The following is a 22,887-nucleotide window of genomic DNA, read 5'->3' on the forward strand; positions in this document are numbered from 1 at the left end:
TTTGGCTCTCCCCCCCCCCGGGGGGGGAGGGGGGGGGGGGGGGGGGCGCACAAGGAGTTGGGAGGGGACAGAGCTGGGACAGAGCTGGGACAGCTGACCCCAACGGACCAAAGGGATATTCCAGACCATATGACATCATGCTTAGCATATAAAGCTGGGGGAAGAAGGAAAGGGGCACATTCAGTGTGGTTCCGTTTGTCTTCCCAAGTAAGCATTACACGTGATGGAGCCCTGCTTTCCTGGAGATAGCTGAACACCTGCCTGCCGATGGGAAGTGGTGAATTAATTCCTTGTTTTGCTTTGTCTGTGTGTGTGCCTTTTGCTTTACCTATTAAACTGTCTTTATCTCAACCCATGAGTTTTCTCACATTTACTCTTCCAATTCTCTCCCCCATCCCACTGGGGGGTGGGGAGTGAGTGAGTGGCTGTGTGGGGCTGAGTTGCCGGCTGCAGTTAAAACATGACACACACTTACTGACACCCCCTGCAAATGTCGATTATTATAAAAGCAAAAGGAACATAGACAACTTGGAATAAATTAAACACCAAGTACAGACAGTAAAAAAAGGAAAAATGGAGAAAAAACATTAAGAGTTACTTCCTCCCAGCGTGCTATCCAAAAGTATTCAATTCATTAAAACGCTGTATGCCTGTATTCCCAGATTATCTGGTACAGTTAGATTGGGATTATCCCACCTGAAATTTTAGCTCCACCTATCTCAACATTCCTCCTTTCACTGCAGTGGGTTAGGTATCAGACATCTCAGCTGATTGTTAAGAACATATGGACATTAAAAAAAAAAAAAAAAAAGCTTCGCACACTGGCAATAGGAGATACTACTTGGGCAGGGTATGTGAGCAGCCAGGCTCCCGTACCCTGCCCGGAGGTTGCTGGATTAGGGATGTTAGAGTGTACATCCCTGTCTGTTCCTATTCCTGTTTATGGACCTGGTGTTCATAAACTTGTCTAACCCCCTTTGGACCTGCTAATCTTGCCTGTCTTCACAACATCCTGTGGCAGTACAACTCAGAAGATCATTACCTGTCTTTCTGAAGAAGTACTGTCTTCCATCTTTTTTCATGTCATCTCCTACCAATTTCATTGAGTATCCCTAATTCTTGCGCTGTTGTATTCTGTGAACAACAGTTTACCCTCCACCATGACTTCATAAGTCTTGGTCATGTCCCTTCCCACCACCACTTTTCTCCTCTTCAAGGTGAAGCTCCCCATGTCCTCAATCTCTCTCCTAAATAAACGACTCTATGCTGTTAAACATTTTAGTTGCTCTACGCCATACCTTCTCTAACTACTACACCCTTTGGGGGAGATCAGATATCCACACAGTAACTCAAGATAGGTCAGCACTGAAGTGACCTGCCAGAACTTAAAGAGTATGGCAAATTGAGTACATTTGCATTCCCCAAAACAACCTCTCAAAACTAAAACACAACAGAGCTTAGACATTAATGGGCAGTACAAAACCCCTTTCAGTAATTGTGGTGTTCTGTGCTAGCTCAGAACTTTAACCAATACTCAGGTTATTTGTCAGGAAAAAGTAATAATTGACTTCACATTGTTTACTTCTCTTCTCTTCCCAAGACATTAAAAGTCATTTATCCTACTGCAAATAATATTCTTCTTAAAGTAGAGAGATAACCTATAGGACAAATTCTATACCATCCTCCATCCTCACAGCTGAGACTACAGAAAATTTCTAACCTCTGATAATTTTTCAGTTGCTGTACCAGCCTCTGGAGTGCAAGTTAAAATAGATTTCAGCCTCCAATGACTTATGCCTGCAAATTAACCTGGAATAAAGTTACCCCAAAATCAATGGACTGTAAAGATAGCTTAAAGCTAGTTTTGTACCAACTACGAATGTAGGCTGCGCTTTACATTTCCTGAACACAAAGAAGAATATTCTCCCAAGTTTCAAATGCTGGCCTGAAAACACTTCCTTGTAATGCATTTTATTGCGTTAACATTTTACTTGTCTAAATACCAAATATATTACAAAATATATTTCTCCTTTAAATAAGAATTTTCTCCTGAGCCATCCATCACCTTTTCAGGTTGGCTGGTTCTACAGTAAATTTACCATTTGGAATGTTTGCCATACTACATCAGACCCTGATGCCAAACAGATGGGGACAGAAATGCAATGTACGCTCTTGTCCAGCTGGGCAAATAGCAACAACTGAGTATCAAAAGGGAAAGGCATTCAGGCAATATACCACATTAATAGGAAGGACTTTAAAGAGCTAGTGCTGAAGAAGGAGAAAAATAAAGGAGTGAGAGAAAATAGGACTAAAAATAAAACTGAAAAAGATAATATGAAAGAGAAATACCAGAGGTTTTTAGGGGAGTGGGAAGATTGACACAAAGAGTAACATTCAATGAACAAAAAATTCCATTAAAGACAAAAATTCATATAAAAATATGAGAACAAGTAATCACAGAAAATAAAGGATCAAGAATTTAGTTTCCATCTCACTTTTTGACAATATACATGTAAAATATTTTAAAAGAATTATAAAAGTAAACCTTCATGCTTTTTCATAATAAGCTTATAACTAGAGCTGTGGTATTATATCCTCTTAGTAAGATTATAACATGACTGCTGGATTAACAAACAGGAAAATCTGGATTGTAAGAAAGAAGTATTTTTCAGACATAAATCTTTTACAATAATAAGGCAAGCTGAGAAAGACTGGTGAAGTAAATTGATTTTTTTTTGTCCCCCCATAAGCATTCTTCTCTTGTGGATTCAGCAAAAATCTCCATTGAAACACCATATATTTGTTTCAGCCTTTGTTAGGTTTTCAGTCTCTCAAATTTTTTCCAGCTTCTCCCTGTGAAAAGGCTTTTCTGGCTGTTGCTGACTGCCTCATTTGTGGCAGCTGTAAGCTTTAGCCAGATAGCATACAAAAAGAGTGCTTTTTACTGCTCCTTTAAGAATACAAATACACTCCCTCCTTATTTCACCTTTATGATGTTTTTGAGTTGGCCTGAGGCATTTTAACAGTAATCAAAATGAGAGCAGCAGGTAAGAAAATCAGTTCAGTGTTGTTTAAGCATTCATACACAATTTTAAACTTACAAAGGACAAAAATCCGTCATTTCAATTTTACTCTACAAAGCAAGAAAGGGTAGGTTAGCTAAAAGAATGTGCAAAGAGAACATGCAAGCAGATAAACCTGTGAAAACCTTCTGTCATGGAAGACCAACAGCTATTAAAGCTGCAAAAGGGATAAGATGGTGCCCTTTAGATATACCCATGTTCCCTTCTGAAGATTTTTGTTGGAGGTTTACAGAGAACACTCCAAACAGCAGTAACATAAAAGAATAGTGTACAAGACTTATAACAACTCAAGTGAATGATAATAGTGTAAAACATTACAAGCACCTGATTATGCAGTTGAATTCTGTTATGGGCTCTACTTCTTCCCTGGGAAGGCCATAATGGCTGTGCGTGGATGTTGAAAACAAAGGGTGTGGGGAAGCAGGCGTGAAGAACAGCTGCTAGAAACCTACTTAAACATTTAGGCAGATACAGCTGGTACTTTGGGTGGCGTGAAGGGAATCCATATTAACAAAACACTTCAGATTAAGAGGAATAAAAGGGCTCTATCTTGTGATTTTTTTGATCATAGCACTAGGACTTTGGATTGCTCTCACTGGCTGCATGACTTCAGTTGTCACTGACAAACGGAGAAATCCAGTATTCTACAAGTTTTTTCTCTCCTATTCTTCAGTGAATAAGAAGCTAAAGATGCATTAAAAGGGCATCAAAACAGAAATCTGAAATTCAGAATGCTACACTACTGTAAACATTCAAAATGTTGCAGTTGCAATATATTAACACCATATCTACAAGGCCAATATTAACATAACTACATAACCAAAACCACTGGTCTGAGATAAGCTGAAACTGAATGGTGACAAAATGCCAAGATTATCCAGATTCTATTGACATAGAGAAGAAAGAGGACCATTTTCTTCCCTATAACTTGACATTTCTGCTACAGTTTTCGTAACTGTTGGCAAAAGAAGAATGGAAGAGCTGACTCTGACTTTTCTTTGGACTTACAGATTTCTAATGTATGAAGAGATGTCCACGAATCTTTCAGTGAACAGTGAAAGCCATTTTTTCATTTATAGTTTCCCTTGAATGTCAGATTTTCTGCTGCTGAATGCACTTCTCAAAGCATAACAAAGTTCTGTAATCCCCCCAAATTATCTTATTACTTGGAATAGTGGCCACAGACCACAAAGTAATGTCAGCTGTATCTCAGCCCATCTGCAAAGCAGATCTTGCCAGTATTTATCCTCAGTGACAAGAGATTTAAATATTCCCTGCAGTCTCCAGACAGTTTGTCTGTGGCCTCTTTATTCGACTGTGAGACCACATTTCATAAGAATTTCTTAGTTCAAAGTTCAAAATCACAAATAACTGAAGATAGATTCTTGCTCAAAAAATGTTGACTTGTTTTGAATTTTTCGGTCACACACTGTTGACTCCTGCTTTTTTCTGCTTCTTTTGTTGGTCACCATGACTGGTAAGGAATAGGAGACGGGGCATCAATAACTGTTCCCTTCATCAGATGGAATACAGCATACTTCTTTGGTTTGAGCTTAGCAGGTTTTAAATAAATCATATCAATAAAAGTGCAGCTTTGCATGTCACATAGATTTGGGGCAATATTCAATAATTTCTGAAGCATTTCACATACCTGCAACATCTGTGATAATATTCATTAGTTTCTACGAGCTTCTGGAAGAATAAAGGAGCAAAAACCAGTGCCAATAGCACTAGTTTACCTTGTGAGGAGGATAAAGCAGCAAATGCAGTTTATGACACCTTGATTTTCAGTATCTCTTTAGTATCTCATCACCCAACACATACGAAGTATTTTTCCTAATTCTCTTCCTTCTAGGAGTTACTCACGTGTAAACTTTGAGAACAAAATCCTTCTCTTCTTTTATTTCAGAGATTGACTGAAGTACATCCATGATGCTCAATACTGCACAGCCATAGGGGCGGCGATAGTGTAAATGAGGGGGGCCTTTTTTTGAATCATTTAGCAACATGCGACCTAAAATTAACAGAAATTTAAATCATTAGAGATTCACATACAGCCATTCTGTCTATTCTGTTCTATTATCCCTCTGAGTATGCATACCTACAGTAAGTTTCAACCACAGCTTGCAGACTTTCCTATACTTCTGTATTGGGTCTGGCTGAGATGGAGTTCGTTTTCCCCACAGTGGCCCTCATAGTACTGCGCTCTGTATTGGTAGCTAGAGAAGTGTTGATAACACACCAGTTTTGGCTACTGCTGTGCAGCGCTGGTGCAGCGTTGAGGCTGTCTCTCCAACATTCCCCCCACCTCACTCAGTAGGCTGGGGGTGGGCAAGATCTTGGGAAGGGACATAGCCAGGACAGCCAGCCCAAACTGACCAAAGGGACATTCCATACCAGATGGTGTCTGCTCAGCAATAAAAGCTAAGAGAAAGGAGGAGGAGAGGGGGCATTTGTTATGACAACATTTGTCTTCCGGAGCAACTGCTATGCGTACTGAAGCCCTACTTCCCGGGAAGCGGCCAGACATTGCCTGCTGATGGGAATTAGAGAATAAATCTTTTGTTTTCCTTTGCTTCCACATGCAGCCTCTGCTTTTGCTTTACTAAACTGCCTTTATCTTGACCCATGAGGCTGCTTCCATCTTGTTTTCTCCCTCACCCTGTCCTGCTGAGGAGGGCAGTGATCGAGCAGCTTGGTGAGAACCTGGCATCCAGCCAGGGTCAACCCACCACAACTTCTCACTCTTTTTTCTTCTTACACCGTTTCAAATCCAGAGGTCTATTTGAACCCACCCGACCCACTGGGCTACTCTGATTAAGGCACATTCACCTCATTTAATTAACAGAATGCCCAAGGGCAAAGTGAACAGCATCATGTCTGGCCATCTTTGATTTGCAGATCCACGACACATATTTGCACCTAGCTGGGCTGACTACAAATCATCTGTTGAATGAGCCGAGAATACGGCTTGTACTTGCCTCTCTGCATCCACACAGACATTCACTGTGGTCCTTCCATTGTAGTCCAATATTTACACAAATTTTCACTTTATACAATTGCTTTAAGAGAATGTATTTTATGTTGTGTCATTTATTATGTTTGTCTTGGAGCGCATAAAGGAGAATTCTGAGGTACAAAGCTGCTCAATGATTAAGTTCCTATTGTTCAAGCAGTTTTTTAATAGTGTAAAAAATGCCAAAACCAGAAAAATCACTATGATAATCTAAGCCAACTTGTAATATTACACATGATAATTTGTCCAGCACTTCTTGCATCAAGGTTAAAAATCTGAGTTTGAACTACAGCATATCTTTCTATAAGCTTCATTTGTCATCTCAAGCAACACAGAGTAATTCTAACTTTTAGACACTTTATGACACAGTGAAGTCAGATAATGAGAAACTGATCCTTGTAACACATTTGTGACTTAGAAGGCGTATTGTCATTCACAGGACAACACAACACAGCTATGGTTTCACTAAGCTGTTTAGACCTTCTGTACTTCAGAAAAGGTATGTGACTGGTAATGGATGCTAGTAGTGAACGGGCTGGAAATAGGGTTAAACACCCTTTCACTGTAAACACTGCCATTTTTTAGTTAACTGAAAACCCGAAAAAACATGAAAGACAGTGCACTACTCAGTTGTTTAGAATAATACAACTGAAGAGACTGTTATTCCTACTATATGTTGTTAACGTTTTAGGCCTAAATATTTGAAATAAGTTATACTTAACATAGGTAAAATATTCACTTGCTAAATTCTCAGCGAAAGTACACACATTCATCATTTAGAAGCATTTAACTCCCTCTTACTAATTATATCCTTTTTAACTGGAACTTTTTTCTAACCAACACCTTCCATCTAAAAGAGATTCCAGCTATTTAATGCACGTACTAGAATTCACATAGTCACTTCACTTAAACACACTGCTGGACTAAAAAATTCATCTAGCTGTCCATGAACTACTTTGAACACTGCGCTATACTGTATAAGATACATTCTAAATTCAACTTCGATCATAAATACTTTCCATTCTCACTGCTGCAAATCTAAAAAAGAATAAATGAAGCCTACCCTGGCCTACAAATAGTCAGAGAAACCCACTCTATAAAAGGTGACTAGTCAACTGAACTAGCGTGGAAGGGCCTTCTCCCTTGGGTAGGGTCAGATCTAGGCACTACGCATCCAGATCTCTCCTTTGGATAGCTCTATGCGAGCAGCCCAGAGAACCGGGAAAGAAGTGTGTGCTGCTAAATGCTGGGCTGCAAGCTTGACAGGCGGCCAGCAGGCAGGTACTGCTGTTGATGCTCCTTCTTGGCGTCAGCAGGTAGAACAAACACCCGACTGGTGTGACAGCTTCCCTGCTCTTATGTTTTATAGGCATCTCCCTAAACTTAAGTGTGGCTTCTTGGGAGCACTGCAGACTCCTACAGCAGAAAACAGATCTTTACATATGTTTGTTTAAGTCTCTGATTTACTAGATGTGAATGGCCAGGTATACCAATGTCCTGCCCTGTAAACTAGCTATATATCATCAGTAAGAAGATTTGAAATTTTAGAACAGTAAACAAAAAGCCTTTTTAGTTCCCCCCTCCTACCCTAAATGTGGTGTTTAATCAAGTATTTTGTTTCAGGCTGAGAAAAAAAATAATTAAAAAAAAATCACTGTTAAACAGTCATCAGTAACCTTATAATACTTAGCTACATGTGGTCTGAATATTAATCTCAGCAGATAACAATGGTCTATGACTGAGTTTTCTACCTGGTTAAATCATGATGTCAGTTAATTAAAACATATATTTAAAAATACTGTAAAAACATTGTTAATTATATATCTTTTAAGCATTAAATCATACTGTACCTATTCGAATTACATGGGCAACTATGTACAAATCTCTCTTCATGTCCTTGCTGCTGAGATCCTAAAAGATTGGAAAAAATATAGACATTAAAAAAAGAACACACTGCACTTCCAAAATTAAGTGCCTACAAAGCTCCCATGAACAAGGACCACTCAGTATTACTCTCCATACATTTACCTCCTCCACCTTTCAATAAGAGAAAGTATTATTATTTCTAATTTACAGACAAGAAAAATAAAGTATAGAAGGATTATATTTAGTTGGAATGTTCTTTAAAATGAAATTAAAGATTCTGACTCCACTGACTAGCGATGCTGTATCAAAATTCTGGCAAACGTTTAAAATGTTCATTTAATCTTAATTCAAACACATTATTTGACTGCATTAAATTTACATAGTAAATTTAAACCCCTGAGTTACCTTAACTGCAACCTATTCTGGCTTCCTTCACCCCAGCCCCTGACTGCAGGACCCAGACCTGTCCCTAACCCTGTTCTTTTGCTTCTGCTTTCCTTTTTTGGTTTTTGACTTCTCATTGTGTAGTCTTAGTCTCAAATGATGACTCTAGAAAAAAATATGCAGCATGACTGTCAGAATTTAGATATAACTTCAAGTGTGTTTTGAACTAATCTCCGTTTTATGGGTGGATAGGTGCAGTTCCTCAAAACAAGCAAAAGTCTGAAAAGGATAAAAAGTAGACGACTCAGAAACATGGTTTATTTTAATGTTTTTCAATGTGCAGCGTTAACCCTGTTTCATGTGATATATGTTGATTACATTACAAAAGCAGCAAGGCAGTGTCTCAACCATGCATAGAACCTACAGGTGCTACCTGTATGAGTTGATGGGAGCCAAGGGCAGCTAGTTCATAGCTGACCTTCTTAAAAGTCCAAAAGCAGGGTAGGCTGCATGCAGACTGCTGACTGGAAATGCTCTCTGCCCCATTCTAACTGCTGAAACACGCCAAGGCATTATTTGCGGATCATGGTAGCTGAAAAGAGCCACATTTGGCTAAAAACATTCTAATGGTTTAGTGACATAGATGGCCACTCTCATATTTAGTACATTCCAAACAGTGATAGGGTATTGGAAAAACTAAGAAATAAACTCAGTTTTAAGATGAGGTAATCACTTAGCAAAACACAGGACCTTAAGATCTCCCAAAAGTTATTGTTATGGCAAGCAACTACACGCATGGATGAAAACTCTGAAATTCCATGTCACAGAATAGCAGGTCAAAACTTTTAAAAATGAGCTTGAAGAAAAGCCAAAAAATGGGAAAGGGAGAACCTACAGAAGCATAAAAGGAAAGCTGAAGCTAATGAAAACAAAAAAGTATTATTGACCCTAACAAAACTTTAATAATAAAGAAAATAAATTAAGAAAATATGCATAGACTACTTTTCAATATTCATTACTGCAGCATTTTGCATTCACATGTTAGAAGCTGTCTTAATTGCAATTTCTTTGGCATGTTGTATTTTTTTTTCTGATAACATTATAAACAAAGCAAAATTCTAAGATGTGTCCCCCCCCCCTTTTTTTTTTACTCAGAGGAAAGATCTAAGAAACATTTCTTCCTAAAAACATTAGCATTGTTCAACAAGTTCTCCTTATGTTACCAACCTCCAAGACAAGATTTTAAACAGGTAATATGTACTGTGAGAATATTGATTTGTGGTTTAGACTCTGATGCAAAAAGGCTCCTTGTGCTCTACAGCAACAGCTGTTGCCTCTCTTTCTCCACTCTGCAAAGTGCTACCATCTTATTGTTATGTACTGATTTATGCCATACAGCCTCCAAATTCTCCCCAAACGTAAAGGGCATCGCTCCAGCCATTTCTCAGGAGAAGAGCAACTGGAAACGCCAAATGATTCATGTATTGTTCCTAAGACCGTGGGAGAGCGAGTGAAGTGTGTATGCACGTGAAAGAGAAACATCCAAAAAGAAGGTTTTAAGCTCAGTTACTGTTGTTCACTTTACTCCTCCCCTTACACTGAAGCAATTGACATCACCTCACGTCATTCTAAAACTTTTTTTTTTGTTGGTTTGCACAAAATGTTTTCAACATAAGGCTTTTTAAAAACAGCTCTAGGGCTCTATATATGACTTCACAAGCAATTTGAGATGATAGCTATGTGTTCATGTTTATTCACTAGTTTTTCTTCCTTTTCAGTTGAATAAAGAAATCCAACCCAGCAGTGACGGTCCCTTCTAAAATGTACAGTTCGATGGGGAGAACAACACTGGTGGGTTTGTCTATGCACAAACGTAGCTTGGCCTTCTAATACTACTTTTTTTTTGAAAATACGATGCAAAAATCAACTGGAAAAATGTCAGATAAAATCTTGTATTTTTCTTTTTAAAAAAAAACACAACTAAGTGGTATTAAAAACACTGTAAAAGGAAATAATGCAATTTTTATATAAAGGGGAGAGGAAATTTTAAACTGTGGACATCTAAGTTCTGTCATTCCTAGTCTGAAACAATTTAGTGAATTAAAAATTGTATTTTGCTAGAAGCTAAAACATGAACTTTAAGTCATACAGCAAATTTCTTTCCTGTGTGACTTCAGAAACCAAATCTCAACACCTGAGATTATGATGACAATGTGCATAAACACGGAACTTCAAATTATAGTGACATATAGCACAATAAAATCTGTGCACAGTGACTGAGAACTAGGCATAAAGAGAATTTATTCTAAGGAGAAGTTTCAGTCCCTTTCAAACAGCGTTATATTGCTAAATTACAGCAGGCAAGCAATAAATTCATGGCTGTATCCTCTTACTCTGTTTAAAAGGAGCACTGTATTTCCCTAGGCAGCATAGGCAGAGAGTTGCAAACACGCTATTTGGTATGCTTACCAGCTAGCAGATCACGTCTCTCTGAAGCCAAAGAATTAAGCTATATAAATCTTCCTTAGTGTTTTCTCTTCAAGTCTTATTTTGCTGCTGCATAAATAAGGGAACATACTTTCTAGGCTTTCTTCATCACCTAACATACCAGTGTAGCATATGGTAGGCTTTATCTTGCATGTCTTGGAGAAATTGAAGTTCCGTGATAAGAAGGGATTTGACATAGTTTTAATCTCAGTAGTGCCTGACAATACCTTTCAAAAGCAAAAAAACTTGGAGGTAGTACTTAATAGTCTAGAGAGTAATAGATTTTTGAAAATATCCGTGATTTGATCTGGGAATTTTATTATACTATCAGATTACCAGTTCTAATTAACAGCAATTTAGAGAACTATTTTTTCAAAGGGCAGCTGTCAAAATATCAGAAAATGGTAGGGCATGCACATATTGCTGGGTTCACACTTTAGTCGTTTTTCAATTTCACAAAAAATATACTGTGTCACAGTCAAAAGACAAAAAATGTGGGCCCAGATGGCCTTGTATTTCATTTTGTACAGCAGAGGCTTTTTACAAGGTGAGAAATTCTTACTATGACATGGACCAAACAATCAAAAAACCCCAACCCCTGTGAGGAAGTGTTTAGAGAATTTTTTTGCAGAAAATCCATGCACATGACTTAGGACCCAGAAGAGGACAAACCACGTTTATTATTTGCTTGCATGCAATATAAAGAAATCAATTTCCAGAAAGGTGTTCTTAGCACTGCATCCACAGGGGGTTTATTTCCCACATCCTTCTGAGCTTCTTAAACGATAAACAAAATAATTTTGTAATAATTCTAATTGCATGACTTTTTAGAAAATCACCCCTTATTTTTTTTCCTCCATTTTGGGTATGGAAAAGAGTTACACTATAATAATGGTTAGGTCTTTCCAATGCTGGTTTCAATAAAGGTTTAACTGTATGTTGAAAAAAACAAACACCAACACCACCACCCTCAAAACAGTGGAATCAAGGATACCCGACTGCCACTAATTAGTTATTTAAACAGCTTTACCAAATTCAGTTGCCAATCTCATAGGCCACAGAGAGTAAGATATTTAACAAAAATAGCAAGCTTATACTGTGTAATTACGTCTGAATTCAGACACAGGAATGTTTCTAAAGCGTGCATAGGCTGAGGTGTGCTTGAGTGAGCATTAATCTTCAGAGGAAGCAATTTCTCACCTTTGCTATGATATGACAGCAGATCTAAATAGAAAACCTACATAATTTTGATATCTTACACAAGGAGACAGCTGAACCCCTAGAAGCAACAGAGATAGCAAGAAGAGACAGGGATACGTTGAATTATCTAAGATATGGGGCTTCTTGCCTCTGGGAAAGGTTAGAGTTTTAGAAAGATACTGCAGGGTGGTGGGGAGGGTGAGGAAATAAATAAAGTCAAGACTATCACAAACTTGGGAACAAACCTGAAAATCATAGAACTATCTTATTTTGGAAGCATTTCAAAATTAAGAAATTATGGTAAGATACAACCATTGCAGATAAAATGGTTATTCAAAAAGCTATTATTTGTTGCTCCTTTGCTACATACTTTGGGAAGTTCTTTGAATATACTGATGAAAAATATTGTATCAGAACTGTGTAATTTTTTTTGCACAGATAATTTTCCCAATTATCATAATTCATGTTACATAGAGTATACATTCTTCCAGAGAGGGTGACAGACAACAAGTCTAAGCACCTTGGAGAGCTGATAACTGCAGCAGCTTTGGTATTTTTGTATAGTTAAATAGAAAGATAACTTGGGAGTGATCTCTGGTCAGAAGGATAGGTGTTATAGAGCGGCACATGTCTGCAATACTCAGGGCTGGCCCCATTCACAATATGCAGCAGGTCTCTTCTGGAACTGTTATGTCCCTGGCCGCAGCATATCATTATCCTTTTTGTATTTTTGAAACCGTGTAAAGGCTGGTTTGCAGGTCACCAGAGCAAAACTATTTCACGCTGTTTGTAACACAGTGTGAAACAGGACAGTTGTTACATGACCCTAAGTAGTGCGGCATCAGTGTAGACGGGGAAGTTTGATGGTGAAAATCTTTTTAAGAATGATGAACCTCAAAGGCCAGAAAGTGCCAAACCTGATATGAACTAGTCTGTGCTGCCTTTGGGGAATAATCCTTAGAGCAATTCTTAATCCTACACTCAACCTTTTTGCATGATCCAGATGCCAGTGCTGAAGTTTGCTCCCTGGCCACCTTTCTCTTGGAAGAGAAAGATCTTGGGTTTGAGTTACTAACAGTGGAGGCATCAGTGCCAATAGCAATACTAAGACACTGTTACCTCTGCCGACACTTAATCAGCTGGTAGCACTTTGCTGATGGTATCAAAACCAGAACTGCTACTGATATCAGCATCAATGTCAGTGCTATTTTTGGATTGACCTGCATCTCTTATGGCCAGATGGAGGCAGAATTGAGCATCCTTACCTCTGGGTTGATAAGCTCTGTTCCTTAAGAGCAGAAATTCAGCTGTCTTCTTAGAGGATAAAAGGGAAAGGCTGGCAACCATGCCTATTTCACTGTCCAGCCCTGCTTGATCTTAGAGGATTTCACTGCCAGAACTAAAGCTTATACCAAAGCTGTCCACCATCTTTTTTCTTCACTGGAGGTAAAAATACTTCTGCCAAAGAGATTCTAGCATGTGCACTAGCTAAAGGTGAGTCATGATGGAAAGTGTTTATCACACTTGGGATCCGAAATTCCTTACAGTTATTCTGTGATGAGCTGTTAGTTTCAGTGTCTCTAGATTTCCATATTCTTTCTGCGAAGTGACAGATAAAATCATGGTCTGACACATGATTCTGAGGCAATTTTTAACAGAACTTAAGACCAGTGCAGAATGAATATTAAAACCTGTGTGTTTTGAGACTAGTATTTTGGCATAACCAAAACCATAGAACAAGAAGGCAGTTAGGTGGGAGGTGAGTCTGAAGAATTAAAAGGAAGTAACTCTTAGCTGGCTATTTCACTCCCAACTGAGGTATCATCTGGTAGGAGCCACAGATGGATATTACTTATCCTGTCTTTCTGGCACAGATGGTTAAAGACTGCTGGTACAGTTGGTCATATCTGCTTTGCGTCAGGACAGCGTAGCTATTTGCACAGGCCTGCTATAGCAACGTAGGAAGGCACAGTATTTCCTATATTACAGCTAACCCTCTGTAGCTCAACTCAGCTGCTGCTTCTGCAGCACATCCCGGTCTCTCTGTTCCATCACACACACCGTGCTGTCGACCTGGGAGGCTACTGCTGCACCACCTACTTGGGGCTGCTACACGGACTCTGGAATGGGCCATGACAAAAATCTGTTTGGAGAATTTTCTGTTCTTCTGTGTCTGTGTGTGGTTGTATTTGTTTTTCTAACTTTGATTCTGAAAAAAAAGTGCCTTGCTTTATATTCAGGCCAATGCAGCTTTTTCCTGTGCCCTGTTATCTAAGAGCATAGTACATGCAATGAAAATAGTCAAAATTTCAAACTATAAGCAGGAACAAATGCACTTAGAAGGAGTACTTCAGAATATTTACTTAGCCATAAAAATAGTTTAGAAGTACGTCCATTTTCTTACGTTAACATTTAGTTATAACCATAACAAAACTTAGAAACAGCTTCCATTCTACTCAACATATTGGAAAGGAAGAATTGGTTTTTTTTCCCCTCAGGGTGACTACATCTACAATCATACTATGTAAGGGAAGAAGAAAAGGAACAGACACGTACTGTGAAAAGCGCACACATTCGATCTATCTTCTCTGGATTCCTGGGGCCTCCATTCTTGTTTAATCTCACCATAAACCTCTCACTAAAAAGCAAACAATATTAAAAAAAATAAACAAGAGTTTCATGTACACACTTCAACATAAAAATACAGGTAGGTATGTTTGGGGTTTTTTTTTTTTTAAAAGATGCACTAGGTATTATAATTTTTTTAATTTGCCAAAGCATATGAAGCGGTATTCACTGATCTAGATAAAATTACATGGAACAGGATAGAAGACTTAATAGCAAGTACTCTGCATACAAAAACATCATGTTGATTCATATTCATGATGCAATAACATTAAAATAATGTGAATATATGAAGCACAGGATTTGAACACATTACAAGTACTTCAGGCAAAGGCTAAGGCACGCTTGCTGAAGCGTATACTGCCTTTGGTAAAACTCAGCTCATTAAAATTGACTCAAAACTAAAAGTAACAAGAATACAAATTAAGCAAGCTCCTTCAACGTATGCTATTTATAAAAGAAATTTACTAATTCAAACACATTAAGATTAAATTGATAGAACTGCTTATCAATCAAATTAAACAGTCCTTTTACCAGCAAAACCAGTGTGTATAGCCAGACTGCAAAATAAATAATCCTTACTATGGATGGTAAACCATGGACATTGATATTATTTCTTAAGACAGACAGAGAATTTATGTATACAAATAAATTAGCTGAGTAAGAGTAATTTATTCACTAGATGTCCAACAACACACTAAGTATTCACCAGAATTTTCTTCCTACAGATTCACAGAAATAAAGCAAGAGCACACCATTAAATCTGCTAGTTACATTTCCATTATATCACAGATCCTTTCAATTTTATCCAGTATGACTGTATCAACTTCAGTAACCTTTATTTGACTGAAACACATTTTCCAGCATATTATCCACTGTTGGCCTGAAAAATATGAAAACGTAGACTACGTACTACTTCCTTTGCCAGCTTGCTCCAAAAGGCTATTCAACCCTAGTGTTAAAATGCATGGGTTAACATCAGCTTGGGAATGTCTGGTTTCAGTGTTTAGGCACTGCTTTTTGTTACACTTTGTTCTGTACATTAAAGAGCCCTTTAGAAAAGCTGATTTCTTACAGGGTAGTGATATCAGTCATTAATTGTAATATGTAATCAAATATATCTCCAAACAAGAAAGGAATTTAATGCTGTTAAGAAATTCAAGAAAAAGTGCTGGAATCATTTTATAGAACTTACCCATAGTGCAATTTTTCAACACCATTTCATGAACAGTTCTAAAAATGTAAGTTTGTAACAGTCTAGTACTGGTACCACCTACACCATAAATACAAATACACACATAAGTGTATTTCACCCATATGAAATCAAGGCCCTAATAATCCTAACTGTAATTTATCAAACATCATATATTAGCCTTTTTACCACAGCATTATGCTCTGAGTTCGTTTGAAGCAACCTGTCCATTATAAATACTGATATATTTTCAGAATGGCTACTTTTTTCAGAATGGTCCCTAATTCTGTAAGCATGACTCATACATCTTGTTACACACCTTTGCATGTTTATTTGCCTAAGTTTATCTTGCTAAGCAATCCAGATCATGCTCTCTGGCTGTTTCACTCTCCCTGTTACTCACTATTATTCCAATCTCCACGTATCCCACAACCTCATTCAGTAATAATTGTAATTAATTTGCAGCATATGCTTATAAGCTCAGAGATAGCTAACATGCCCCAAAGAAACCCACAAGAAACAGATATTTGATGATTCTTTACCTAGAACTACTTTCCGAGATGTCAATTAGTAAGTTAAGAATGTTTTAGCAAACGCTTTAATGACATGGTATAATCTAATCTTTTAGTAAGAATTTTATGATGTATTAAGTGGAGTGCAGTACACTATTACAACTTCAGCACATTACAGGAACAGTTACATTACAATATTACATCTTCATATTTACCTCTATCTACCTAACAGATAAATAAAAAAAAAAAAATCAGAATTTTCAAAATAAGACCTATTTTCAATAAAAACACATTAATTACATTCTTAACCTTTATCATTAACTCAGTCTTGTGCCCATTGCTTTGCTGATAACTAATTAAGGTTGTGAACACACATAGTAGCAAGCAATTCAAGCAGGATGGCCAAAGTGGTTGCTTCTGCCAGCTGTTTGCCTCAGTCCTGTGCTGCTCCTGCGAAAGGGCCACACAAACAGGACCTCCAGCACTACCTGAGCAATTACACTGCAGAACTCTAAATATTAACACAAACTGAAATAGATGTTAGTTTAGCGGCAGTTACAGTTGTTGGCATTCAGCTGTCCCTACTCAATGAACTTCCAAAGAGGAGCAGGCAGGACAGTTACAGTGATGCCCCCAGGTAAGCTCTGGCTAATACAGGGAATAAACCAGAAGATAAATATTATACCATCAATTTCCAAACAGGACTCATGCTTTATATCATTAAGAATATGTAGTAATTTAAAGAGATATCAACTCATAGCCATGTTCTTTACAAGCCGCAGCAATAAACGTCAGTATTTCCAATGCCGTCAAAAACACTGCTTAGGGAGACTTTAATCTTAATAAAACCATTTAATTTTAACCCTTGAATCAGTTTAACTGTAAAATCTTTCATTTAGAAAGATTAGGAGGTAACATACATTTCACTTCTGTTACAAGTATAATTTGTAAAGCATGTCTCCTTCCACAGAGAAGTAAAATTCCTTAAAAAAAAAAAAACAAATAAACTATCATGAACTACAGAGCTACAAAAGTTACTTGCATAAAATAAACATTGGTCCTCTAAAACTGAACTTGAAACAGTGATAATTAAATGATTGTAATTTATTTGTTAAATGTAAATTTGCCAACACCCTCTATTAGTACACTGAAAAATACTTACTATGGCTTATGCCTATTAACCCTGTCCCATTTTTAAGGGTAAGAGCATAAAATGGATCAATACTACACAAACAAGATCTCTGGCAAACTATTCTTTCACTTCTGCTGCTGGGAATGTAATCCGTCCACCAAACAGGGGTGCAACAGATGAACACAAAGCTAATACATGCAGCCTAGGATCAGGAGCAACCAAGACAACAAGCAGCCTGCCAGTTGAAGATTAGGAGCAATATAAATCACGTCTGCAGAGGAAAATGTATTCACTGGTGAAGAAGCCCATCCAAAATCAAAGCTGGCTCACTCCTATTTGATTGCAAAAATCCCTGGAAGTTATTGTACCCTATATAACGAACACCTGGAATACCTTCACTTTCATTGCAGTGCAGTGGTCAGATCAAGGCTGGTTCTCTTAATTCAGAGGATGACTGATGTTCTGAAGGGAAAACAAACCACTAGCAGAGCACCAAGCTCTTCTGCGAGATGAAGAATGATTTACAGAAAGAGAAAAGAGAAATTTGAAAATGTACTTCCGACTATTTTCAAATTCTGGAATAAAAATACAGAAAATATATACTACTATCCAATATTATAGAAGGAGAAGGTGCTGGTCCACAGATAAACTGAGTTGAGGGCAAAAATAAGACAAATCATAACAACGGCCCTCCATATGAAAGGTCCATCTTACCCTACTCTCCTGCCTCCAACAATGTCCAGTAGTGGATAATCAGGGAAAAAATAGAAGAATAAAGAAAGCATACGGTAATACCCTGCTGATATGTACTATCAGCTTACACCAAAGTGAGGCTCGAGAACAGCAGCAGTATTTTTGAGTTTAATAGTCCTGGATATACTGAACCCAGGGAAGTATTCAGGCTGCCAAGCTTAAAAAATTCTCACTAGTCATTTACAGACTTACTATTAGAGAATGAGCTTTATTGTAATTTATAATATATGCATGTACCATACAAATGCATATATGCATTGTATAACATAACCTAAGAATCTAAGAATTAAAATTCATTAAATTGAAATTCTTCAAGAAATAATGTTATAACTGCTCTTTTACCTCCACTGATCTCAGAAATAACATTACATATTATATTTTAAATCTCCAGCAAGTTTTATATTTTTGAACTCCCCAACACAGGTTTTCTCTGAAAAATTATTTCAGCACTAATGAGCATTTCATTTTCATAACTGAAGTTGAATACAATACTGTATGCCACAGAATCCTGTGCAGGCTGTCCCTCTGACAATGGCAGAGAAGGGACTGTCAAGTCTTTGAGCTGTCTATTTATACTTGATTCATTACCAAAAGTTGTATTGCTCAGTCTGCTTTCAAAACATCCAAAGAGAGAGATTCTGGAGGCTCATTTGATAGTCTCTTGCAAGGTTTTACTCCATTAACAAGTGGTAATCTTTTAAAATTTGCAATTCGCCCTTTTTCTTGTTACAGCCACAGAGAAAATCTGGTTCCTGTCCCCATATTCCAGTGCTTTTCAAGAAATGAAGCAGACCACCGTCTTTTTCACCTGCCTATTCATCAACTGTTCCCTTATTTCCGCGCTACCTCCATAACAACCTTTCAATTCCTTCCTTTAATTTCCAATCCTCCCTGGAGTCCTCTTGAGCTTGTGTCACTAACTAATTAAGGGGACTTGGAGGCTACCGCAGCATTTGGGAACTGTGGAACATGAAGAGGCATTCTGTCAAAGGAGAGATCCACCGACAGGACAAGGAGAATGAAAAGACAGCAGTGCTAATAGGCAATCTTAAAAGACTAAAGCCACCTTGAGTTCTTCCACCCTTCCTTGCAGGTCATTTCTCCTAAACTTACAGTTTTGTTTCTCATCTCCAGAATTTCCCTAATCTTTGGTATTACTGTTCCAAGAATCGTTTACAGAAACGAGTCTAAATATTCCACTAAGGTCTTACCAGTGCTGATAATGTTAGCATATCCTGGAATGGGACTTGAACCTTTTTACACTGTTGACCCATATTATGAACTAGTTAGTCAGATGCTCCCCATTTTACAACTGTGAATTTATTTCTATGTCAAAGAAAACCAGGAAGAATAACCCCGTTTTCAATGATCTGAAGATCCACTGCCTTCAGCTATCATTATAGCTCCTTTTTTAGACAAAGATACACACATTTAGGGTCAAGAAACTTCAGGGGAATTCAGTCAATTTCTTATTTTGGGAGCTACTTCTTTTGAAAGAGTTCAGCCTTCGTTGTGTCTATTCCTCAAGCTTATCTTCTGCACAAAGACAAAAGCACGCATAGAATCTAGACAACATTAAAGTCCAGTTTAGTAAGATCAAAATATCAAATCTGAGTAAATTTCATATGGACATTACTGCCCATGTTTTTATGCATTAAGCATTATTCTTATTATAATTGAATATACTCTAATTGCTTAAGAAAACAAGACACATGCTACTCTGTTTAAAAAAACCCTCGAATAAATCATAAGGAAAATTTAAAACCCCAGTAGTTGTAATTGCCAAATGAGTGGTAGAAACAAAGTATGGGGACATACTGAGTATTTGATGCAATCTGACTGCTTGATCAAACTACTGTCAAAAAAACAAAACAAAACAAAAATTCATTTTCAGCTATTCTGAAAATACACTGAAACCAGTTCTCTCTTGCATAAAATTGGAGATAAGTGCACCAAAACAGAGAAAAAAATTAACATTTTACCTTGTTGAGTTCAGACCTAAGATGTGCCACACCAGTAGCAGTATCTTAAACAAAAGCTTATTTACTCCTTTTACTCCTACATGCTATAACCAATCTTCAATTTCTCTAAGTGCAACATCTCCTCCTGCGCTAACTCACATCACAGTGAAACCACCTCTTGTGCAGCAATAAGTCAGGTTTTACAATCACTCACATCATTAGTAATTGCTAAAGCTACTCAAATATAGGAAACATTGCTCTGATAAGAAAAGTCAAACAGCTTCTTGTTCTTTTACTTGAAAGGAACAAAAATGAAAGAAGCATAGTGTCTCAACTTCTTGGCTTCCTTTAACGGTCTGAAAAGCAGGACCATACTGAACTGGCATCTCTTTCTGCAAAAAGGAAGGAAGCAATCAATGGTTTGGGACATCACATTTTCAGCATGAAGGAAGGGGCAAGCAGTAACAAAATTTACTGTTGGGTGAGCAAGAGTGACATTACGCCTGTGGGGAGTTTTTGTTGTTGAGGTTGTTTGTCGGGCTTTTTTTGCTTAACATGCAAAGATGACAACAAAAGGCCTGGCAAAGAGCTTGGAATGGATTAGTGAGCTCCCTCATATTAACTCATTGGTGGGTTTAATTAGCGTGGAATTGTGAGGCAAAAATCCTGACTGTGTATCAATTTACGGATGTAGGTACAGCATTAATAGATGCATAGTACCAAAGCAACAGTAGCCTGTAGAGAGACTGCAGACCAATTTTCTGTCTGAATTTGAAACTGTTGATAAAAAACACAGATTTTTTAAAAAATTCTTTACCAATATATAGGAGATTGGTTTTCTGAAGCAGAGACAGTGACACACCAGGGTGTCAATCCCCTTAAGAAGAAACTTCACATCTTGTACCTTTCCCTTGCCTTAAATAATGGTCTGGTAGCCATTTCTCCAAGAAGCAAATGCCTCCTTCACCTTCTCCACTCTAATATGCCACTAAAATGGAAAAGGTACAAATCTGTTCCCTCAGTGCTTCTTATTTCCAGAGAACAACTGGGCGAACACTGAAAACCCCCAACATTTTTACAAACACCTCAGTCTCTTCTCAAAAGCTGTGTTTAACTGGGTTTTCAGAATCTAGCACTCAACCTTTCCCTTCTAAGAATAAAGGTTTTTTTAAAAATATATATTGGTCCCATGACATATGTACCAGTGCGCAGTGAAAAGGGTCATGCAGTAGCAGAGAAGGTCATATAATAACTTGTGGTTTAGTCCTTAATCTTTTTTCAGTGTCTCCCTACATTTCTTTCTCACTCTTCTAGTATCATGTAAATCCCTACCTGCATACAAAATAAAAATTCAGGAACAAAAAATCTGAAAATACTGTCACAGCAGCTAGCAGGAATAAGCTACATATAAAGACATGCCTAACCAGCACCATTCACCTCTTTTCATCATACTGTCCTACCATTTAACCAATAGTGATAAGCATGACATTAATTAATCTCTCACAAAAAGCCTAAAACAAACACTTCTAGTCTCTTAATGAATGCTAATATGCCTGACAATAATTGTAGAATAAAAACTGAGTTGGCATATGAATGTCATAAGCTTTTTAAGACGTTACTGTAAAACATACAGGTTTTGTCCCAGATAAATCTCGAGAATAAACGCTATGCACTGCAAGCCCAGGTCAACCAGGGTAGACCTCAGGATGAGCTAGTCATTCTCTATGGCAACAGAAACCTTGCCAACACTTGCGTTCAAAATATTGCAGTCTTGCTGTGCACGCCATGTTTTGGGCAGTTTACTTCATCAATGCCACAAAATACTGCTTTCTTTCTACCACTGTGTGTCCAAACTCTTCAAAGACAATATGTTGACCAAGAAATTATGATAGGAATGACTTGTATATGACCAACATATTTTCTTAAAGCTGCAAAAAAGGAGGCTTGTTTCAAAACATTCATAAGTTAGCAGAGAAACACCATGAAAGAGATTCCTGGGGTTTGGTGGGGGGCAGATGGGACAGGGGGGAGAGGGGGAGAGAATCGAACTACAGTCTCAAAACCTTACAGTTTCCACAAGCTACTATTTTTCAGGAAAGAAATTATTGCTTTCCAATTGCCTGTGTGGTAGCAGAGGAAAAAACCCTGGCTGTACCACCCTGGCTTTTTATTTGTGCTGCATCCTGCAATACAGGTAACAGTTACAATATGAGATTTCTTATATATGCTTGTACAACTTTCTGTAAGATTAGAGAAAACATAGAATTTTATTTTCATTCCATTTGCCAAATTCATCAAAATCTATCCCATGTTTGTCAACTGCAAAAACATTACTATGCTCAATGATCAAAACGGGTCACTACGGGACAGCACCCTATCCTGATGCTTTTGAGAACACCCTGTAGAAACTTTCTAAAAAGGAAACAAGTTTCACATCGGGACTTCTGAACTTTCATTCCAACCAGATGGTCTCATATTCGTGAAGAAAGCATGCATGTATATCAATTTCAGTCATTTCCCGCTATCATAAATACTGGGTTGATTTTTCTCTTGAAAGATGATTTAAACAATAAAAGAAAAGGTTTCTAATGAAGTACAACTGTTCATGACACCCACAATGTAAGTATGTGAAGAAATGGAAAAGTAAAGTTATGATCAAACAGTAAATAATTTTGG

At 37.7% G+C, this 22,887-nt stretch overlaps 1 protein-coding gene across 1 annotated transcript in view; it reads right to left on the reverse strand.

Moving 5' to 3' along the window:
* DOCK3 (dedicator of cytokinesis 3) overlaps positions 1–22,887 on the reverse strand; it is a 200,925-nt gene that overhangs the window by 94,859 nt on the left and 83,179 nt on the right. The window contains exons 9-11 of the mRNA XM_010561625.1: positions 14,593–14,674; positions 7,950–8,010; positions 4,950–5,097 (exon numbers count right to left, since the gene is read on the reverse strand). Of these exons, the coding sequence (XP_010559927.1) occupies positions 4,950–5,097; positions 7,950–8,010; positions 14,593–14,674 (291 nt within the window). The remainder of the gene's footprint in view (positions 1–4,949; positions 5,098–7,949; positions 8,011–14,592; positions 14,675–22,887) is intronic.

Source organism: Haliaeetus leucocephalus, unplaced genomic scaffold (assembly GCF_000737465.1).
Source record: "Haliaeetus leucocephalus isolate CR32 unplaced genomic scaffold, Haliaeetus_leucocephalus-4.0 Scaffold148, whole genome shotgun sequence".
NCBI lineage: Eukaryota > Metazoa > Chordata > Aves > Accipitriformes > Accipitridae > Haliaeetus > Haliaeetus leucocephalus.